This window comes from Platalea leucorodia (assembly GCF_965183815.1).
Source record: "Platalea leucorodia genome assembly, chromosome: Z".
NCBI classification, from domain to species: Eukaryota; Metazoa; Chordata; class Aves; order Pelecaniformes; family Threskiornithidae; genus Platalea; species Platalea leucorodia.
In genome coordinates, this window is record NC_138858.1 from 23,754,459 (window position 1) to 23,778,335 (window position 23,877).

The 23,877-nt window shown below is 36.8% G+C and overlaps 1 protein-coding gene across 1 annotated transcript in view; it reads left to right on the forward strand.

The window, feature by feature from the left end:
* Positions 1-1,069: 1,069 nt before the first annotated feature.
* RNF180 (ring finger protein 180) overlaps positions 1,070-23,877 on the forward strand; it is a gene marked incomplete at both ends in the record, with an annotated part of 77,191 nt that continues 54,383 nt past the window's right edge. The window contains 3 exons of the mRNA XM_082335659.1: positions 1,070-1,171; positions 3,454-3,549; positions 7,331-8,281. Coding sequence (XP_082191785.1) covers positions 1,070-1,171; positions 3,454-3,549; positions 7,331-8,281 — 1,149 coding nt within the window. The remainder of the gene's footprint in view (positions 1,172-3,453; positions 3,550-7,330; positions 8,282-23,877) is intronic.

Consider the following 23,877-nt stretch of genomic DNA (forward strand, 5'->3'; position numbering starts at 1 on the left):
TGTAGAAATGGGGATAATGGAGAAAATGCAAAAGTCTGTACGGCTCAATAAGCCAAACTGCTCTTCAGACAGCCTATACTGAGGACCCCAGAGTTTCTTTAGTTAGTGAAAACTAAATAGAAATTAAATTGTTGAAATAATTGCAAAATCAGATGTTTGGACTATGAAAGAACAGAGATTCTTTCAACACTGGTTTTAAGTTTTATGCCCCAGCTTCCCTGTCAGTCAGTGCTGTGCACGTTAGCACTGTGAGCAGGCATAACCCTAGCATAATGCTTGAGTTGAGTGTGTAGATGTAAAAGATTTTCTTATTTTTTTCATGTAGCTAGCACAAGGGGGTAAAAACAGAAGCAGGTAGAAAGAAGAGTTGGAGGACATTTGGAGAAAGCATGGTGAAAAGGGAAGGCTTTAGAAACGGGTTAGAGAAGACTAGAGAGACATCAGAACACAGCAAGACACAAAGAGAGAAAAATATTTGTCTTGTCCTTCTGGTTGTCTTAATTTAGGTCTCTGTTTTACAAGGAGGTTGATTCAGGTCTGTGAAAAGCTCTGTTGCACCAGTAGTACTGATCCTCCCACACAAATTAATTTAAGGGAGGAAGCCTCCAGAGGCACATTGAGAAAACAGTCTTTGTCTTCTGTGGTTTTATGTCAGCATTCACCTTTGTTATGTGGCATTGCGCATATGTGTGTGTGTGTATTTAATGTGTAGGATAGCAGTGACTTATGGACATATTCTGGGAAAACAGGACTTCTCTTTTGTCTTAAACATTGAGGAAGTTGGTTTATTTTTTTATTTGTTTTGTTGTTGTTGTTGCTTTCTAGTACTTTAGGCAACCTGGAAATAAAAACAGCTGTTTCTCTTTGCTATTTGAAATGTCTAGGTGGCATGCTATACAAGATCAGAGAATGTTTTTAAATAAAGTGTTAGTCTCCTCTATATTGAAGAGACTACTGATAGACTTCTGGGTCGCAAGAGAAAAGCATGCGTGGTTTCAACAGGTGAGTGAATTGTATGTTTTGTGGTCTTTACAGATAGACATAGAGAGCTGAAGAATCACAAGTTGAAATGAGTAATCAAGAGGCTGATGTTCTACATTGCTGGAGATGTAGAAAATATATAGCAAATTCTGTCTGCCTTGCAAAATGTCCTGGCAAAGAACCATCCGAAGTAAGTATAGCATCTGGAGGGAGTTTGTAACTTTTTCCGGTGCCATTGGTTTAAAATAAAGAAGTATTAGATTTCCCTCACTTAGTAGTTAATCTCCTATGGAGATAAGTACTAAAATATGGACAATTCTGTAGAGAGTAATGTAAGCAGTAATGCTAGCGAAGCCGAGTAGGCAGTGATCACCTTTATGTTCTGTGACATGAAGGATGGTATTCATGATACATTTATATATAGTATATAGTGTATATAGTGTATAGGGTATATAGTGTTACCATTTTTAACATAAAAATGGGTTCTGGTTTTGACAGTTTTAATGCAGTAATTTTTTGTTTTAGTATCTCTTAACAGGCAACTCTTTGTTTCTAAGGTGTATTTTAAATACTAATTTCCACTGCGGTGGTTAACTGTGTGTCAGATACTCCTACATCAGAAACTTTTGCTCTTCATTTTGAAGAAGTGGGGGATGGTTTGTGCACAAAAATAGTTCAGAAGATTAGCCTTCCCTGAAGGGGGGGGATGCCCTGCCAGGCTAAAATACCACTTAGTAATTTACATCATCTTTATTAAAAAAAACAGAAAAATAATCATACCAAATAAAACAATGACAGAGTATTTCCTGCTGCTTTATGATGGCAGTTAGTAATCATAAAGAGTTAGAGTCTTTCCAAATATGCCCAGAAGACTGTGCTTACATCCTGTGATCTTGAATCAAAGCAAAAAAGCCAATAGAAGGGAAGGTGTTGATCTTTTTTATTAATGCACTAGAAATGCAACAACATCCTTTTGGCACTGGAGAAGGGTATAAGCAATAGAGGCAGAAACAAAGTTATTATTTTTTAAGATCCTGATATAATTACTGTTATTAATAAATCCCATTTTAATCACGCTGCTTACAGAGCTTGAGGTTCTGGAATATTTTTCATGCTTTATACTTGAGAAATTTTATTTTGTGCATGGTTTGAAGTGGTTTTTTTGGGGGGAGGTGGAAATTTCAACTCCTTTCATGGAAAAAATGTAGTGAAAAGAAGGAGGTATCTTTGTCTGTGCCCCATGGTGGAGCTTTTAATTGCTCTCGGAGATCTGCCATCATTGTGCACAAGACTGAAGTAGCTCCTTCTCTAATTATGTAGATAGCAGATAAAAAACCGTAATTTAACCCTACTTCCTGAGACACTGGGAGGCACAGATTGTACTATGAGGAGAAGAGTTATGTTTTCAGTATGTTGGCTTTCCCTGGTGAATTTTAGACCTTCAGTCAGACATAACTGAAATATGAGTTAAAGAGAAAAGTCTTAGAAGAAATCTTAAAACCAAATGTTGAAGTTACAAATGCAGTATAAACACTTTAAATCGGAATTATATCCAAGTTGAAGTACAGATACTCTCCACAGATAGGAGGAAAATGATAGCATAGGCATGGCAAACGGGTCTATCTGTCTGCTATCATTACCTGGAGAATTTCTAAAAGCTTCTGTGTTCTGTGTATAGCCCCACTTTCAATTTTCAGCATAAAGAAACTTTTATTCCCATGAGTTTCATAGCATAGGAGTCAGTGATTTTCCATATTCATAAATTTTAACAATTGATTTTAAGACTTTAACACTCACCAGAATTTCCTTATGTTTTTAGCCATCTTTATAACTTTACTGACATTCTAAACCATATTAAAAGATTTAATTACACTTGTATCACTTCTGTGCTAAAAGGTAGTTAGGTAACTTTTTATTTTAGTATCACTGAAATGCTGCGTTTTTTTAGATTTTGTTTTCTCTTGGGCTGGTCACATCATTACAGTAAAAACTCAAAAGTTGCTAGGAGTCCCTGGTTTCTCTGCTAGTTATTCTAAGCATTAGAAAATGAATTTAAAACTATTTGTGGCATAGTTCTGCAGTACTGACCACAGTCTTCATATAAACTAGAACTTAAATTTGCCTGTCTTTACTGGAAAAATGTGCCAGCTGATAGTGCTTCTGAAATCAATTTCCTAATATACTTGGAAGATCAGCAATCACATACTTTCTGTTCTTGTAAACAAAACAAAACCACCCCCAAATGCCTCCATCTCCACAGTGGAGTCTGTCCAGTGTCCTTACATTCAGAAATAGAGAGTTATTGACAGCATCTACCTGATTTTTAGCTTAAAGAATGCACCAACATCCTTGAGTTTTATCATTTGTTAATAAAATACTTACTGGATTTGGGAAGCTGACTTCTGGCTATATGCAAATTAAAAAAGCTTATATGAATATTGAATATCAATACAATAATTCTTTTTTTAACAGACATCACAACCTTCAGCTGCTGCTCAGGAGTCTTGCAATGTATGGCACGTGAACTTAGAAGCCATTCCAGAGTGGGTGAAATGTGTCATTGAAAAGGTAGATCTTTTTTTGCTTGCATCTTTGTCATTGAAAATGTGAAATAAGTAAGGGGAACAAATTTCAAGGGCACTTTTTTGCCAAGGTCCATGTATATTACAGAGGCTTTCTAACTGAGGGAATTTTTCTCAGTAACTTCTAACATTACCATTTACAGAGGCTTTTTACCCTGTTAAATGTTTTTTTATGTATGCACAAAACCTACAAGTGATAAATTCTGTTCCTGCCCATTTTTAGATGAATGTATTTATGTTTGTCCAAATAACTGTCATGGGCACCTCTGCATATTTTTTCCATGCTTAAAATTACATTAATTATCTAGGCTTTGGGTTTTGGTTTGTCTTAATCATTATATCTTGCGATACTAATGTATGTTGACAGTGACAGTAAGAAGCATGTTTCTGCATAAAACTGGACTGGAGGTTTAAGAGATCAGTTGTTGGAATATGATGTGTTGTCTTTTATTTTTAATGTGCTGTTATGTCATATGCATAGAAATTAGTTACCTTCCTGCAAATTTAAAGGTCTGATGACAAGCCAATGTCATTGCTTTTGAGTTTTAACTGCCCATTTGAAATTACAAACCGTCTTATAACTTTCCTGTTGCAGATTGCTTCAGTTGAGTGTTTTCTTCAAGGTATTTTAGGTCTAGGAGTTAATGTTGTTGCATAGATATAATAAGCAGAAACAGTGCTTTTCTTTTGCCCTACAGTTTTTCTCTGATGAGTCTTTGATTTTGAGAGGCAAATGATACCTGCGTTCCTTTCAGTGTCTAAGTTTTACTATATTGCAAGTAACTTCTGATCTAAGCAAATCCACACTGAAAATGATACACAAAGAAAAAAACTGTTATGACTGTAAAACTAAGCATTCAAAAATTAAGAAAAATTGTTTCATCTTCCTTCATTGTTTTGCTTTATGTTTTATTTTACTTTGTTAAACATTAATTAAACTTTTTAAAATTAATGATCTCTTATACTTCAATAGTGCATGACAAATAGTGTATCTGTTTCAGAAGCATTAATCGGGGGGGGGATGAGGGGTGATAAAGTATTTCCCCACTTTACAGGATTGCCTGATCTTGAATGCCTGATAAAAGAATGCAGTTTTTTACAGTACTTTGCATGTTATATTATTTCAGTAAAATTGGATTCAATATTGAAACTAATATTATTCGTTTCACCTTTAGCTGTAAATGGCCAGCCTTCTGCATTTGGAAGCCTAGAGGGTCAGGTTGGCGGCCTTGGAAATACAAAACCCATAGACAGCTCAGAAAAGGCTTAACATATTTACTCAAGATTGCAGAGGAGCAATGCTCCTCTGGTGGCAGAGGCAGAGAATGCAATTCTGTATGAACACCTTCAATATCTTAGCATTCATTTTGTCCTTTAATATCCTGGGAACTCTTGCCTTGTTCACTTCTGACTTCTCTGGAAAGATCCTGTGGGTTTATGGATAAATGTGTGGGTTTTTTAAACAATTCTGACTTATTCCCAGATCTTCCTGGCCTCTGAATAATTTTGTGATCATGTGTTATTTTCTTCTGTATGACTCCTAAATCAAAGGCCAAATCATTTTACATAAGCACAAAGTCTATTTGCAGGCTGTAAAAACCCACTGCTTCCCAGCCAGTTCTTTTTTGCCATCTGTCCCTGTTCTTAACAAATCTCATTGGGTTTCATGCACACATTAGTGTATAGATAATCTTCAATAATTATAAATATCTAGCTAGTGCTGCTAGTGACCTTTATTGACTTGCATTTTCTTGTCCCCATCACTCATCACTCGTTTTAGCTTCTTTGGCTAACCCTTCCCAGTTTTTCCTCTTTATGCAGTCCATCATTAAATCTGTATACCCTCAGCTCCTTTTCAGATCTTGCTGATTTTCCCCCTGCCACCTCCTCCACTAGTAGGCTGTTGCTTCTTTTACTGAGTCAATGCTTCCACAGTCCATTGCCAAACTCATGCTAAATCAGTCCCGGACTCCCTTGTACTGCACCTCATCTCATAGTCTCTGTGCGCATAGGACATAGAATCAGAGAATCAGAGAATCAGAGAATTGTTTAGGTTGGAAAAGACCTTTAAGTTCATCAGGTCCAGCCATTAACCTAGCCCTGCCAAGTCCACCACTAAACCGTGTCCCTAAGCACCACATGTACCTGGTTTTTAAATACCTCCAGGGATAGAGGTGTCCTTTTTCTTCCCCACTGTCCCTTGCATTCCGATTTTTGCCAGGCTCCTAGCCTTCTTCCCTAACCTTCATGAATCACTCCTCCTCTCCATTTGGAGATCCAGGTTACTATTCCATAGTGCCTGAGTGCTACAAAGACTCACTAAATGCCCTAGAAAGTGCTTTTTGCTGTGTTTTAGTGCCTAGCCCATGGCATCTAGGAAATGCAGTGTGGGAGGCTTATAGTAAATCTCTGAGCCAGCTTAATTCTTCTTGGGGAATGGCATATGCACACGTTGGTCAGCCTTATAAACTGAGAGAGACTGTGCATGTTCAAGGAATTTTCAGGGATTTGAAAGCCTTTGGCATATGTAAACTGAGATTTTTTTTTCTCTAAGTTAAAAATGTGTCCAGATTTAAACAGATTTTCATAGGTACAATGAAAGGCACATCTTTGATACTTGGTGAAATTTTGAGGTTTTAACCCACAAGGCAGGCGTAAGTTTCTCAAAGAAGTGTTTCCAGAACTTTTTCTAGCATTGCATGTGAAAAATTACCTTTTTTCCCACACCTTTTTTTTTTTTTTCTGAAACTGCAAAATTGTTTTTTCTGAAACTTTCTGAAGCTTTCAATCAGACAAATATCAGTCATGGAATCATCTTCCCAAACTACCTTGGCAGGCATTTGCAACTGAAAGCAATGCTTTAGCTAGAAACATTGGGCAGCTTCTGTATTCATGGCTCAACCCCACTTTAGGCACACTAGTGAGTAATGTGTGACTGAAGTTGATAATGTTGTTTCTCATCTGGGCTTTGATCCTACAAATGCTTGCATAACTGTAATCCTGAAAAATGTTTCTGCTGACGGATTAATATATTTACTGAAAACACTAATAGTTGTGCAAATATGTAGGAGTTTATAGATCTTTGATACATATTTTCTTTTGAAAAAGTGCCTTTAGGATTGAAATGAAATTCATAGAATTACAAATAATGAAAATAACTGTCTCCTTATAGATAGAGTATTAAAGATTTGTCATGGTACCTGCACACAGATTATGTTGTAATACTACATACACCAAAATAGAAGTACTATTTCAAGCTTTCATGGGGTAAGCAAAGTAAAAAGCTATATTCTCTTTGTAAGAAATCTCCTTCCACTGTACTTAGTATGCAAGAAATGTATCAGCACTCAGAAGACTCAGCTGAGAAACTGTGCTTGCCAATTCCAGATTAACATGCTAAATTGATTTCACCGCTTTAAAGGATCTAATGTTTTCATTAGTTTTGCAACATTATTCTATCTATGGACAAATTTTAAATATGTTTCAAAGCCCCTACATTTTGAAATGTGTGTTCTAGATTTCTTAGAATTAGTTATCACTGCAGCAAGCAGAGTTTTGACCAGAACATTATTTATGGTGGATTTTCTTTCTGCTGTGAAGTCTCTTTTATTGTGTTTGAAAAACAAAATTTATTAAACAAAAATTTATAAAACAAAAATTTATAAAACAAAATTTATTAAAGGAGAAAAGTAACTGTAGTAATGATTTCTTAATCATTTATTTACAATGAATGTGTTGGGTGTTTTTTTTTCTTTTCTTGTCAATAGGCACAGTGGACAATTGGGAAACTGCACTGTCCGTTCTGTGAGGCCTGCTTAGGGGGCTTTAACTTTGTTTGCAACACAAAATGTTCCTGTGGACAGTTAGTAAATATACATTTCTGCAAAAGTCGGACTGATTATCAGCCAGCTTTCTCTGTTAAATTGGCAAAATCATCAGGAAAACACTTACCTCTCCTCAAAATTCAGTCTGGTTTTAGCAAGGATACCTGCCATGAAGTGGTAACTGCAACTTTGGAAATCAAAAATCAAGGGCTTTCGTACATGGCCAGAAATAATAGTGATTCTGGAAGATTAACAGAAGCACTTTGTCTAGAAGTAAGAGCTCCCAGATTTGAGATGAAAAGTAAAAAATTTCCCTTAAAGGCATTAAATCAAAAAAGAAATCTTTCTGCTTCCTGTCCTATGAATGATGCATGCACTGTAAAACCTTTTCACAGAAGATCACATAGTTTGGATTTAGATATCAGAGGGAGACTTGTTTTGTCACCTTCATTGTATGAAACTTGCAGCATGGGAACAATTTACCATGGCCAAAATGAAAATCCACCTGTTCACACACAAAGTGGCTTGCAGTTGGAGTCCAATAGGAAAGATGGTGGTTCTTTTCAGGACCTCTTTAGTTCCAGTGGTGACAAACTACAAAAAAGGTTTCAAGTTACTTCCTTTACCACATTACTACATAGAGAAGCAGAAAGTGAGAGTGATTTTGAAGCTACTGGACAATCTTCTGGGAGTGCCATTGCTGATGGATCGCCTTTTGTGATGAACATTTCTTCATCTACAAATGCTGTAGAAGAGGAACAGTACGCCACACCTGTTCATCTTGTGCAGCCTATGAGTATTTCCTTCAACCAAAAGGTGAATAAGAGAGAAAAAAACAAGTTGAAAAGCTTGAGGAGAAAACAAAAAAGGCGAGAACGGTGGCTGCAGAAGCAAGTAGGTGTTTAAAATTAATTATGCTACTTTTTTTGTAAAGTTTGACTTGCTTTTATAAATCATTCTGACTTTTTTGATGCTGTCTCTTAATACTCGTTTAACATGGTACTATGTAGGGTCAGGTGTCCTGCCAACAAGGATTTATGACCTCTTCCTAGATGTAGTTTTTCTAATTCAATCCAATCAGGTTTTTCCTGTGTAAAATCAAACCTTGGTAGGTATATATAGCTAGTTTCTATTGGTCTTCTTATTGTTTTGTGATGTAATAATAAATTCAAAGTGGGAAAAAATACAGTAAAATTCAATCAGTATGTATAAAGGAAAACTAAATGTTCAAATCTTCTAAATAAGAAGCATTTCAGAATTTCCTAACTTAAGTAATGGCATTTTGAGTTAACTTTACAGTTAAGAAAAAGTTCTATTTTAAAAGATGTTTGCATTTATTATTTATTGTAACACAATTTTTTTTTTCTTTGAGTAAAGAATTTATTGTTTCTATTTAAAATATTAGTCTTTAGTAGGCAAATATTTTATCTACAAATCTAACAGAAATGTTGCATATTCTTATCAATTATACAACCATGGTTTCCTTCTTCAAACCATCTAAAGCAGAACAGAATTAAAGACCATAGATGGTCATGCAGGTTTTTTTGGAGAGTGGGAGAAAGACCAGGAATGTATCTTAAAATGAATAACACAGGTTTTGTTTGCTCTGAAATTCAGTAGAAAGACTAATGATATGTGTGCTTTTAAAAGAAAATATCTCATCATAAACTTCCTGCTACAAAATACTGTGTGGCCAGCAAGAGCGAACATACTATCTCTCATCAGAGTAGTATCTACTCAAGAAATCATTCCCGCTCTGGGTAAGTATGTCATTGTGATAATTTTAGAATATTCCATAGATGAAGTGTAGTGACATCTAAAGCTCATATAAACCTTATTTCACAGATATTTTTTTAATGTGATAGCTTTACATTTTATAGCGGTCAAGTCTAATTTAATATTTATGCCTTATTGAGAAATACTAAGCTTATTTGAATGCATTATGCTTAGGTTAGATATTAAATTGTTTTCACTGGTTTGCATTTAATGCAATAGGATATATAGGACCAATAGTTCATGGATAGATCTTCCATTAGTCCTTTGTACCTAAATGATTTTCACCCTTAATATTCTGCTGTCCTTATACTGAGTTTCACGCTGCTCAGGCACCAAGTGACTTTGAGCTCTTTCCTACATACAGTCAACAGAGCCTTTAGAATATAGTATGGAATTGAAGCAGAGCAGTGAATTGAGGATCAAGAGAGATACATAGAGGCTGCAGTGAATTCAGGATCGAGAGAGACATACATAGAGGCTGTGTCTCTCAAGTAAATGTAAGAACCAGCTTGAAAATGTGATGGGACATTACGAGGCTTTTCAGTATGGCGTGCATATATCCTTTTGTGTTTGGAAAGGCTTTTGTTTTGTTTAAAGAAAGATTTAAATTGGCGTTGTGATATTTTGAAAACTTGTTCTCATTTTGTAAAATGCTTCTCTGAAACTTACAGTAAAGAATCTTTCCGAGATCTGGACGTCTTAATATAGAATACTTGTTTTTTAGTAAGTCTAAAGATTCTTAGGTGTCCGAGTGCCTAAAATGACTTTAAAAATTCCAGGCCTCATTGTTTCTGTTAAATGAAGTGACGATGCAAAAGCACAGTATATATGAACATTTGCACAGTCGTGTCATTTGCAGTCTCTCCAGCCATTTCAATCTTTGTTAGATGTTACTTTCAAGAATAAAATGTTGTACAAATTTTCAAAATCTGTGATACCTAAGAAAGGAAAATATACTTTTGGATCTTTCTCCTGTTAAACTATGCTTAACCAATTCCTACATTATTTTTAAGCAAATGATATACAGTTGTTAAATCTGGTACATCTAATCAGTAAGCATACGATTTACAAAGTACAAAAATGAAAAAATAAGTATGTAAAATAAATCATCACGTTTTGAATAGTAGTTTTGATGGAAAGATATTTTGGTTTTGCATTGATTTCTTTAACCTTGGTGAAAGTCTGTGATCGTGGCATGGAGTATTTAAATGGGCCTACTTCTCAGACTCTGTGTCAAGCAGCACGTATGGCTAGTGCAGTGGTGTTTCCCATCACTGTGGTATATTCCCAGGAAAATGCGGATCTAGAAAATCGCATCCTCTGTACAGTCTGACTTGTCACAAAAGGGGATGCTCCTCTGCCACGCACTCCTTTTTGTGGCTGCTCTTCTCTTGTGTGCCAGTCTAGGTATCCTCTCTTTTCTTACAAGTTTCACTTGCCATCCTTCAGCATTCTGACACTCCTTGCAAAAATGTGCATTTTGTTACAGTGGTACTTACAATAGGAAGCTGATCTGTGGTACTTTGTAACCATGATTTCCAGCATACTTAGCTCGTATGTTAAGCATTCAGATAATAAAATTTCACAAAGAGAAAAAAACATAAACCTATGAATGGATGGAGTGGAAGAGTTTTGATAAATGACAAGGGGAAGTATTTAACTTAAGTGGTCTTTTAAGAAGTACTTTAGTGCAGCAGAATCCTCATGTGAGCTGAATCTCTTCTGAGCTCTCTCTGCTAAAGGTACTGTGCATCTCATTTTTATCTTTAATTAAAGCTTTTCTGGAGAGCAGTGCAAGAGAACAGACCTGTTCAGGCTTTGGAATTTCTTTGTAAATGCATAGGCTGCTTCTCTAAGTTTATTCTGTAATGTGATAACTTTATGTGTCAAACGTTTTTTCTGCCATACAGTAAGCAAAAATGTGCCCATAAACGTTGTGTTGTGGCAGAATGCGCTCTATTATTAAGTTGAAGTATATACACCCTGGATTGTAAATAGGAGCGATTCTGTGAGCTCCTGACCTGCTCTTGCCCCCAGAGGCCTGCGCTGACGCAGGCTCTGTGGTGTAGGTGTGGGACTGAGCTAGCCTGCTAACAGCAGAGGGACCCAAGCTTCCTCTGTCTGCTCTACGAGGGAAAGCTCTTAATGCCTGTGAGGGGAGATACTTGCATTTTGTGTGTGTGTGTGCGTGCACGTTTGTGTTCACGGGGGATTTTTAGATTCTGGCGTATTTTTAGGGTATGATAATAACTACTTAAGTCTAGGAATTGCCAGTATTAATAATGGTTCTTGTTATTGCTATAGCTGTATTTCTGTTACAAATTCCCTTTTCTGTATATCTTGTTATGTGTTTGCATTGTTTGGTAATGTCTGAAGCTTGTAATAATTTTCTGAAAGATCTCAGAAACACCATTTGTGGTTCCTCCAGTTTTATTTCATTTGTCTTCACAGTCATTTTACATAGAGGAAGACTATGTAGCCAGCTTCAAAACTGCAGGATCCTCTCGGAAATGATCCTGAACCATCGGAAAAAATACTATTGCCCTTTTTGCTTCATTTTATAATTTGACACATCACCAGTTCTTTTGTATCTTTTTTAAGACACAAAAGTTTTGTCTTACAAAGGTGACTGGTGGTCGCTTTCCATTGAGTGAGTTTGCTTTCATGCTCCCAGTGTTAATCTGAACTCAGGATACACAGGTGGGTGGAATACTGCATTGTTTATCCACACTGTCAGGTGCTGTTTTCTTGCCCTGCAGCCTTGAGTTTTCAAGTCCATACTGATGTTCTCTAGCAACTGACAGTCTTCTAGTAAAGGTGCTAGACTTCAAAGGTTTAAATTGTGACCTAAGTTCACTTAATCTATGCTTGTCTCTTTTTCATGTGTACGTTCGTTTGTAATTCTTTTTCTTGTGCTGTCATGTTTGTATTTAAACTGTAAATCCCTCAGGTGTCTCATCATACGTTTATGTACTTGGATTTCAGTCACTCTTTCTGTGATGAAACTTGTAACAAGAATTATCCTCAGACTGCTTATGGATTTGTCAACTAGCTGTTGGAGGGCTAAAAGCATTAGTTAGTGTTGGTACCAAAGTAAAGCAGGAAGAGAAGGAAGTGAAATGAAATCACAGCTGGAGAAGACAAGCAGTAACTACAAGGTCTCAATTGTGACCTTTGTTAGGGACATATGAGGCCCTGGAGAAGTTGCTTAAAGTAAGGAAAGAGGAAACAGAGGAAAAGGGGCAGCCCTACTCCCATACCCTGAGATCTGTACCAAAAGATAGTGGATTTAATATGAAGTAATATTCAGCTGCAGTGACTGACTAGCTGTGAATCCCCAGAATTAAGACTGAGGGATGCAACAGCGGGAGAGCATTTTGACTCTGTGCGGCTCATACTATATGCGCACCAGCTTTACAGAGTGACTGTAAAAGAAATGAAGATCAAATACTAATATAAACCCTTCCAACTTGGGAAAGGTGGAAACTCTGATTTCAGTGTTCAAAACCACTCCTGCTCTTGATAAGTTCTCAAAATAACATAGCAATTTTTAAGTTCTATACTTAACTGGTTAAACTTACATTTAAAGCACAATAAACTGAGATAAAGACGACCGTAGTGCTTCTGTGTTAACATGCAGTTGCAGAGTTCACGGTCCCTGGCCTGATACATTTATGATTTACTCTTTCTGAAATAATTGTGTTGCACTGATGGTGCTATAGCATTAATGGTTTAAGAGCCATTGAGCAGCAAGGCTGCAGGGTGTTACATCTTATTTATGGGCGAAGAAGAAACACATGTTGTGTCTATAAAGCCAAGAATTTATTCTTCATGCAACTGAAATCTTAAGAGTGTGATTATTGTTAGTCCAGATTTAATTGTTAAAGAAAAAAGAAAGAATAATATTGCCATTGAGACTGTTATACGCACTCACTTGTTCCTCCTAGGTTCCTGTGGTTCTGCCCATGGCACTGCACCTCGGGGTCTGCAGGCTGGCAGCGGACCTTGGGGTCTCGTGGTGGCAGGTGCTACTGCTGCTTGCCGGCATCTGGAGTTCTTTGCTGGGAGCAATATGATATTCATGTTGATGGTTTCTTTTTCTTTACCCCAGAATCCACTTGAGGTCATTTTTGTGTTTGGTAACACACTTTCATGCTTTTGCTCTTTGTTCATTGCTCTGCAGCTTCACGCTACATCCAGATTGCCTTATGTGGTGCCTTTTATGTATGTAAGATACAGTTTCTTTGTTCCGTTTGTTACCCTTGAAACCGGTTCTGTCCAGGCCCAAGTCTGCATTTCTTTAACAGACCCCTGGGAAGTTGCCCATAGCTGTTGTGGTCTCCAGTGCCAACCCAGTGCCCCATCTCAGGTGACTCCATGCCTGTACTCCTCCATGTTGCGTCCTGGATCTCCATTTCTCAACACCTCTGCTGTCTTTAGCAGGCCTGTATTTCTTTACACTACATCATTATACTAGAGTTGTAAGTCTCATTCTACATGGAATAACTGCTGCCAGTTGTTGTACCATACAAAGATAACAAAAGTAAAACAAATTAGCCACAGACATCTGGGCAGTTAGAGAAACTGCTGTCACAGCTAAACCAAGTAAAACCGAGCGGCAGGCAGGGCGAGGGAAGCTCAGCCAGCGCAGGCATGGCCGGCCTCGGCCCTGAGGCCTCGCAGGTTCCGTACAAAGCTCGCGGCTGTTCCTAGCAGTAGCAATACTGCATTACAGGGCTACGTGGCTACAAGTAACCAGCCGTACCTTTTTTAACTAGCTGATACAAGGAGGGGAAGAATTTCAGTTACTACATGGTGACTTTTGTAACTGATTATAAACTGGATTGACAAGAAGGTATTACTAATGATGGATTCATGCCCAAATGTATGACTTACTTACCTTTGTTAAATTGCGGTTGTGGTTTCTGTGGAAGTTGTATCTGAGGGAAACAGCATGCAAAAGCCACTGGTTTCAGAGGTACATCTGGAGCTCCTGTTGCAAGCCTTTAAACCCCAACACTTTAATTACTTTTAGCTGCCGTCTTTTCATGCTGTTATTTGTGATTACAGCTTTTGAGGGTGTTGTCTGCCCTGACCTTTTCTACTGTTTGATATGTCTTTTACACAATTTGGTGTTAATAATAACCAGTAGGATAAACAGCCTTGCAAATTTGCCAGGGATTTGTCAAGAAGAAACTCTGCTTGCCTTCTGTCATGGATTGTGTCGTAAACTACTTAACGCTTCACTCATATGTTGGAAAGGAGGGAAAATTCCTCAGGGAGCTATTGGATAAATACAATGTATCAGGATTGTCTCAGTGTATCTGTATGTACTCTAAAATTTTTTTATGATCATCTTGAAGCTGGAATATATAGACTAGAATATAGTGTAACTGTACTGTCACAACATAGCTTTACTGAATGCCAAAATAGCTGTCCGTGCTGTGAATAGATTCCTTCATTAAGTGAAATATATATATATATGAATAAGCTGCTTGTCTACACTTCCAGAATGTACAGATACTATAGAATAATCTCAGCATAGCAGAAGTCCATGAGCTGTTGTGTGTGCATTAAGAGCCCGTCTTGCAAAAGAGGGGATCATCTGCTACTTCATGTGTCAGGCCACCTTTGGTGGTTAGTATGCTAAGAAGAGGCAATGGTTTTCACTGACCTTTTTGTGCTTTTCCAGCATCCTTGGTAATGTGTAGTTTTTCTGAAGAGAGATGCACAAAGGCTCCAAATGCAGCCACCTCTACCTGAAATAGTAATGTTGTACTGCTAGTGCTACAACCCTAAGGATCAACAGCTGGGGTAATGTGCCATGCCACAGATAAGATCCTCCTGATTCATCCTCGCAGACGTTGTACCTTGTTGGACAAAAGCAACACAGGAAAGAAACTAAGCCTAGTGAAGTGAGTTAAGTATTTTATTGTTGACTGTCTGCCAAAAGAAGTGAGGTTTTTTAATAAATAACATACAGATCATCACTGCCTTTCCAAGGTTATATTGATTGCTATTTCAATGAAATATTGACGAACAGCCTAGAACTATAGAAATAATGTATGCTTTTTTCTTGTATAAGCTGTAAGTATTAGAAACTATTATTTTAGTTTTTCTAGAAGCCCACAGACAATTTAGATTGTAACAATTTATGAGACTTGCTGTCCCTCAGCTAAGACAGTGACCCTGTTCATGGAGGTAGGTTGCAATGGTGTGCAGTTAGGTGCATCCTGTAATGTCAGTGTGGATTCTTATTACACAGACAGAGTGAAGAGCAGACTAAATTGAAGTTATATAAGATGACTCGTGGCAGATAAAACTCAAAGTTCAACAATGGTATGAGCAAGAATACAAGAGTACTTTCATATTTATGAGATTTGCTGTGTATTACCAGAAGGACCACAGCAAATACACAGTAAGGGGAGAGTTTAAGATGAGACTTTACATAAGAAATGAATGTATTCTTATAAATTTTATAGAATTTTGTGCCCCAGGCCTGTAGTCCTTCACTTCTACAAATTGTTACTGACTCAGTGACTAAGAACTTGAGTATGTTTTATATTTCTAATTGGTTTTCATGGTACTAAACTCTCTGAGTACAGATAAACTGAGATATAGTAAATGCTGCTTGCATGGAGATTTAAGTAGAGTGTAGGGCTTAGTTCTTCAAATTCAAAAATAATTTTCAGGAAAAAAGAAATTCCTAACATCTGCGAAAATGAAAGCTCCCCACCTTTTTTTTAAAGAACTATTTCTTCATGCTTTGTAGTGGTCAATGTATCTATGAATGTTTCTCATCCATGACCCCCCTTTAAATTTTATGATATCCAACTTCTAACCATTTTTTTCCCCTCATGTCTGCATTTGGGAGAAAATAATGCTATCTGAAAAGAATTTTTTTTCTTTACATTTCTTCAACTGTTTTAGGTAAAACTACGTGCAGTCACTGAGAAGTAGAAGTCACTGTACACATCAAAAAGATGTCACACAAACAGAATAGAACAGAATACATTTCATACAAACTTATTGTTTCTGAACTTTATAAGCAATCAGTGATTCTAGTAGGAAATGGAAAAATTAAAGTAGCAAATTAGTGAAATGAATTATTATATGTAGTACTGCAAAATACTGAAGAGGTGTTGTATGGTAGCTGCATTTCAGAACTAAATGTAAGGAAAGTTGGCATCTACAGTTACAGCTGAAGAAGTTAGCAGTCTTTTGGGCATATCAACATCTTTTTCACGTCCAAAGTACAAGCTCATACCAATAAGTTAAATGAAACAAAAGTTTCCTGTGTTACGATCTAACACCCTTTTGGCTGTAAAGCTATAACAACATATATTTTTTAAAGCTAGCTATTGCCAAGATTTTATTCAGTACAGTGCTTTTCCTGATATCATGTGCTTCCCTAATGCTTTAAATCAGCACCTAAACTAAAATGATTACACATCAGAAGGAAAATGTTTGCTTTATAGATGACTTAGCTAAAAATATGCATCAAGTTTAACACAATTTAGAATTACGAGGGATGGAATGTGTGGGGGTTTTTTTCTTTCTTAATTTTCTATCAAGAGTGTATCTGCTTTTTGTGAAGATGCTAGAAATCTGTCAGTTCCCGTTATTAGTAATTTGCAATCAAGTTTCTAATTAAAATTATTTCACCTTTCATTTGAGCATTAGGAGATTTGATGTGTTGTTTCTAAAGACTGGAGTATGAACAAAAAAATGTTTGGACATAGTGAACATGAAGAAAAGAAACATTCTGATTCAGTAATGATCTTACATTTTTGAAAATGCTGTCAGTCAGAAAGAAACATATTCATCTTCATTAAGTAAGGCTTCCGCCCTGTATTCTTTATAAAAGAAATCCAACAGTTTGACAAAAGGTTAATCAAATCTTAATCTTTTGTAGCTCAAAAACTTGAAAAATTTTAAATTATCTTATTTCCATATTTTGTATATCTCTCTCTTCTATGTACAGAGTGAGGAGAGCTTGCATTACTTTTGCCAGTTAATTTTGTATGATTAGTAAAAGTATGTAGAGTCAACTAAATATTTGACATTATGAACACATACGCAAAGAAATAAATCATTTGATGCTTCTCCCAGCTTTTAATGATATTTCATTTCGATTTTGTTCAGTAGCTTTTAAAAGCCATTTTGAGTTTTGATTGTGATTTAGACTGTTTGCTAAAGTGCACTGCTAATACAGATTCTGAAGCAAATTGCAAATAATTAGCTAGCAGCTTGAGAACTAAAATGTGATCTTAGCTAAGGGAGACTGAGAGGAAGCAACTGGTGAAGAAAGATGATTCTCTAATTCTTCCATAAATACAAAAATTTTAATTCATGGTTTGGTAAAAGCTGTATAGAAAATGAAGAAATGTCTAACAAAAAAATTGGGGTAAGAAAAAACAATTCCATGGACTTTTTTTAACAGTAAAATTAGAAGATCCAAATAGATCTAATTTAGAATATCTCAGCTTCCATTTGCAGATTAAAATTAGCATGTCTCAGGAAGAGGAGAGCTAGAATTACAGTGCAACTCTGAAATGCACTTTACTGGAAAAACAAAATTTCAACTGTATGCTTACTCCACTATTATTCTTGTCATATTAGTTTTCATGCAAAGCAGTCCATGGGTTAAGAAAATAAGTGATAGAAAGCTATTTAATTCGTAAGAAACAGAGCAAAGGACATTCATTAAAACATGAAAAAGGGCTTGACTGCAGAATGAAGGAAGAAAAAACATTAAATAGTGAAAGAAACCATGCAATGTGGAGTGTTACATTCAATGGGCTCCCTGAATTGGAAGGAGTATATGATTTTGGAGCATTCTGACTGTTTTCCAATTCAATATAGCAGAAGGTTTGTTGTAAAAAAAAAAAAAAAAAAAAAAAAAAGACGTGTATTATTACACCAGAGATTCTGGAAAAAGGTAAAAACTGAGTGCCAGTCATTTATATGGAAACAAACTTACCTTCTTCCTTTTTGTGTGGTTCGTCAATATTTTTTACCCTCTTTGTTCATTTCAGCCACAATTTATGGTGTGGGAAGTTTTATCTTCAGATCACTTTTCATATTTAGGAAATTTTAGGAAGGTAGGTAAACACAGGAGACTTTTAAATGCTCTAATGTGGGAAATGCTGTACATGAACTTTGCAAAAGGAAAAAACACCAGTCATAAAACAAAAATCTGTAGAAACCAAGCCCCATAGTAGCAGACTTGCCAGCATTGGCACATCCAGAAGCAACATGTCCTAGATCGGACCTGCTGTTCTTCAGTCAGATAATTTGCTTGTATTCCTCAAGTCTGATGCATACCAAATATACTTAACTTATAATACCTGTTAAGATCACAGAGTTTTAATCTTGCACCTTAGAGAAGTAGATACTATTAGGTAGATTCTTCCCTGTTAGCAGCAGTGTTGGCAGATTTTCTATGGTTTAGAGAACTACTTGTTTGTTTTATTGACAACATTGGAAAGGTAGGATTCTAGAATAGCAAAGAGAAAATGTAGCATTGCATATGGACAATTGCATATGGTTTTTATTATTTACAATTTTTGCAGGTGTTAAGCGGGTTCAGTGTTCAATCTCGCTTGTTACAAAACAGGCAAGATTGCATGAAAAGATATGTAAAGAGACTGTTTGAAGATTAGATGCAGGCAGACCTGGTAGCTCCTGTTGACTGCATAATGACACCGCTTGTACTGTTAAGTAGTACTCCGCCTTGAGGTGGGTCCAAAATCCAGACTCAAATGAGAATGTTAATTATGTTAACAGTAAAGAGGAATACTGATTTTAGTATACTAGCAAACTGAATTTTGGTTTTATGCATTAGAAAAAGTGCTGAACAGAAACATTTCTTCTGGATGATCAAATCTCTTCTACAGGGAACTACTAAACTGAAAAGCAGAACACCATTTTTGTAGTTGCTGTGGCAATATGTTGTTGTTTCCCTCTGCAGCACAGCACAACAGACCAATCTGGTTTCTAAAAGTAAGCTGTTCTAGACGGATGTAAATAATGCATTAGAATTACTAGGTGAATCTTTCTGGATTGAAATCTGTTAATCTGTGGAATATATCCATATTTAAAATAGCATTAACCACTGTGTGGATGTCTGTCTTTTGGATTTCTTTTATTCTAAAAGTATCCCAGTTCCCTTTAGCTTAAGTATAAATGTAGCATTGATTAGTGCATTGAAACTATTTTTATACAAATGTGTGAGCAGTACTGAATTTTAGAGACATATGCCGAAAAGTACGATATGTGGCCCACCACAGTGGGGACAGAATGTGGTGAGGATCTCCCAGGATTAACTTCATCCACTATTAGTAAAATATATTCTCACTTTGTAACAGAGCTGTGGTAGGAGGTGGTTGCTCAGCCGTAGCACTGAGACGGGCTCGCAGTTGTTCTTCTCATGTTCTGTAGATGGAACTTCTGTGAAACCTGTCCTGGGTAATAGCGGTGGAAGATCTTACTGAATTTTATCTCTAGCAGCACATTATATGAATTCTCTGTTTCACTTTATCTATACCACCATTTCATCACCATTTCATTCAATGTACAAAGATATATTTTCTCTTGCTTCTGACACAGATTTTGTTCAGCATTTTGCATCTCAACAAATCCAGTGATCTGGTTAGATGGGATTCAGAGTATCTGTTTATCTGTCCTAAGTTTCTCTACCTAATCTTCTGCTTGTGCTCTTGGCAGCAGTTTGTCTCTTTTTGCCCTTCCATGCGCTACACATGATACCATCTCAAAAGGCTTTGGACCACTGCAGTTGATTTTTGAAGTCCCATGTGTGTTTTCTCATCCTCTTATCTTCAGTTTCTTATTTGCACTTTAAGACAAGTTTTTTTCCTACTTGTCTTCCATGAGTCTTCTGTCAATTTTCAAATATGGGTGTGCATGTTCTGTGGGATCAGACTCACTGTATTTTTGCATGCAGTATGCTTTGTATCATAATTTATTACAGGTAGAGTTCAATTGTTCAAGTAATTCTTCATGAAAAGCAGGCAGAAATGGGGATTTTGAGCATAGTGGAAGAAAGCAATTCTTACACCTCAAAATGGGTACTGTAAAAAGTGTTAGTCAGTCTTTTCCTAGCCATATAGATGATGTACAGAATGTGCACTAAAATGGTGCATTTTAGTGCCATAGGTATTGAAACCTCCGCAGCAAGACCCCTCAACTAGTAAACTATGGCCCAAATGTAGCTCACATGTCACCTTCTGCACTCCTCTGTGCCCCAGATACTAGTTTGTAAGGGGTTCTTTGTTTGTGGAGAGGGGAGAGACCTGGCACAGACAGAGCTAGCTGGAAGTTCGCTGTCAGACTGTGAATCTGGAGTCCAAGAGTGAGACCGCTTAGCCTAAGAAAGTAGAGGAAATACAGTGCTTTTTTCTTCAGCTGTCTCTTGTCATGCTGCTGCTGTGTTGGATAGGACTTCAGCTGGAGGTGGAAGAAGAAGAACAAAAGGCAGTGGAGCTGGAGTGCAAATGCATGTACCTTCCCTGCTTGTACTGTGCTTTGTTTTAAAGCTGGACTATGAAGAAGAAAGGGGAGTGGGGTGAAGTGGAGCAGGGTCACCAGAGGCTAACTTCTTACATACACACAAGTGAAATCTAAGAAGTAGAAAATAGAAGCAGAGAGTGGTGCCTGTCAACTCACTCTTATATTTTGATGTTGAAGAAAGAGGCCAGGAACTTGGGGGTGGGGGGGTGGGGGTGGGGGGTGGAACACACAGGATGGAGAGTGTCTTTCATTCACTTGGGTCTATGTTTCTACTTTTAAGAAAGAGTTAAGACATAGTAGTAAAAAGCAAATTGCAGCCATTTCCATGGTTTATCCAAGAATATCCTCTGTATTTTCCTATGATCTTAAGAATTTCTCTAAGGAAGCCCCCCTAGTTCAGTGTAGAGCAATAATGTTGAAATACTTTGTGTTTATGAAATTTTTGTGTTTAGTGTCAAATTTATTCAGAAAAACCCAGTGCTTTGTCAAAATTTTGTTTCAACAAAAATTTGTTCTGAAGTGCAAACTCCTAATCAATGCCAATAGCTCACCTTTCCTGATATAGAGCCTGTTGGTGCAAGATGCATCTTCTATGAGACTTTCTTCTGGAAGCTCACTAGGAGTTCAAGGTACCTGCTACTTTACAGGATGGTTCTTTTGACAAGCTTACTAACCAAGCTAGATTTTTGGCACAAGGCAGAGCAAAAGGTATGATACTTGTACTATCCTGAATCTTGTGCCCTTCTGCAGGGTTTCTGCTAGCGACTTTAGGCTGTCTGAAGAATGTTGGCCTGTCAGAATGGTGGACTGGCACAGTGGATTTGTGACTGAACCAGAACTTTTCAGGAATTGTGTTTTGCTTTTCCCAGGCATAAGCAGCAAGGAAAGTATGACTCACCGTGTCAGTGATATGCTATTGCAACAGAGTTTTATGAATGACTTTCTGGGCAATTTGCACAGTTCTTTGTTCAAAATACCAACATAGTCAGAAACACATGGCAATGCCAAAATGTACCAGTATATAATTATCTTTTTAGTTTAAATGATAGTGTGAGTGGGCAACACAGGCAGTGGTTACATGTTACAGTGGGTGAAAAGGAATCCCCATACAATTCTGGCCACAACTGTCTACTTCTCTTGTCTCATCTGACTCAACAGTGCTGTGATTCAGAGAGGGAAAAAAAGGCAAAACCTAAGTAGTTCTTTATTGATTTTTCTGCCACATAAGCTCATGCTGGGTTCAGTAGGTTGCTGCAGTCAGCATAAGAGTATAGTTGGAACTGTGTGGTTGGAGGTAAAGAAATGTCAACTGGTAGATCATCTGAGTTATAACATGAAAGCATGGCTTTATACGTATTATTTTTGCTAACTATTCATTTGTTTCATATTCTAACAATCCTGCTAGAAGATGTGCCGATGTTAGAGTTTTAGTCATTTGCAGTCATACTGTTTCCTATCAGCGAATCATCTTCACTTGATGGATGTTTCTTATGATGGCTATAACAATGTAATTATTCTCAGTGGAAATGTTTAAGGCATTATCCAGAACTGATTTACTGTGAATGGAATTAAGTTGAGGGCTAGTGCATAATCACAGTGCATTGATACCCCTGACTCTATAATGTGAATATAAAAACTGATCCATCTTTTATCTTCATAAATTTTTAAGATGGGCTTTTGTATCTGCTTTGGAGCTTTTGCAGCCTTACATATTTAATGTGTTTAATAATCCATCCTTAAATCATGAATTATTATAACCTAGCATGTCCACTGATACATTGCTTTACAGTGTAGTCAGGGAGTTTATGTTTTGGCTCTATAGCATTTTTATACTGCTATAGAAATTGCTGGGTTTAGGGTTTCTTTTGAGAAGGACTACTTTTTCAGCAGCAGAATCTGAAACATTATTAACAAAATTAAGAACTCTGAAAGTAAATATTCTCCTATGTGATATACAAAATCTTAAAATATTGGAGGGGGCTGGGATGTGGAGGACCAGTACCGTGAAAAGAAGCATGTATTGATTCTTACTTAAGATCAGCTTCAGTAACTATGCAGTACCATTTATGTGGGGGAATTTGTAAGAGATATTAATACAAATATTTATTTGTTTAATTCTGCATGGGCACATCTGAGACACCAGTTCCAGCTGTCTGTTCCACTTCTGTAAAGAAAAGTAATTGACAGCGATCATTTTACAGAGCACTTCTTAGGCACTAAGAACAGCCTGCCCATCTAGTTATGTACAACCATCTTCCCACAAGGCATGTTCTTGGGTTAAAAATGGGTGTGGTAATTAATAGCAAAAGTACAATGCAAGCTATGTGTCTGGTGATTCTAGTGTTTCCTAAGACACTAATATATCTAATTCTGTGGGGTACATTTTAATTTCTACCCAGTAATGCAAGAACAACGAGTAAGAGCATCCTACGTAGTGATTGTGCCTGGGTGACCTGCATGCTGATAACATTGGATAACCAAAGTCTGAAGATGTACCCTGAGGCTGAACTTAGTCCTCAGTTGATTCTAGGAAAGACAGATATTCACTCTCATATTTGGCTCCTTACTTCTGTGCTAAATGTAGCCTGAGTGGACATGGTAGTACATCATAAGCATAGTTACGATTAACTACTCTCTACAAGTATTTTTAAAACTAAACTGAAATTACAGAAGTTATTCTATATTTATCATTTGATAGCAGAAAAAAATGTCCAGCCATGTTTTAGAGGACTTCAGACAGTGGCATTTTAATTTTATCTCTGCAGAAAAATTTCAATGCCATGTTGGAATTTCTGAAAATGAAAAATATGCTCTGAAAAAGAGAATGTGTTCTGGGAATACTAGCATAGCTTTAGCTATTGCACTGCCTCATTAATAACAATTACATTACATAGTAGCATGCTGTACTCTTGTATTCTATCAAGCAATGAGAGTGTTTTTCTTGCTGTTGTTTTTTTCTTAGGAATAAAAGATTTCCAAAACATGGTCCACTGCAGTAAGCGCATTGATAAATTAGCAAAAGATATACACCAAACTTATTTCAGTGCTGCAGAGTTGCCATAAAATATTGCTCTAGCAATAATGCCAAATTATAATGATGCCAAGTATGTGGATACCAACAACTACACGATTGAAAGTAAAAGGTTCGCCAGTATATTAAGGCTAATTCTTGTGTTTGATTC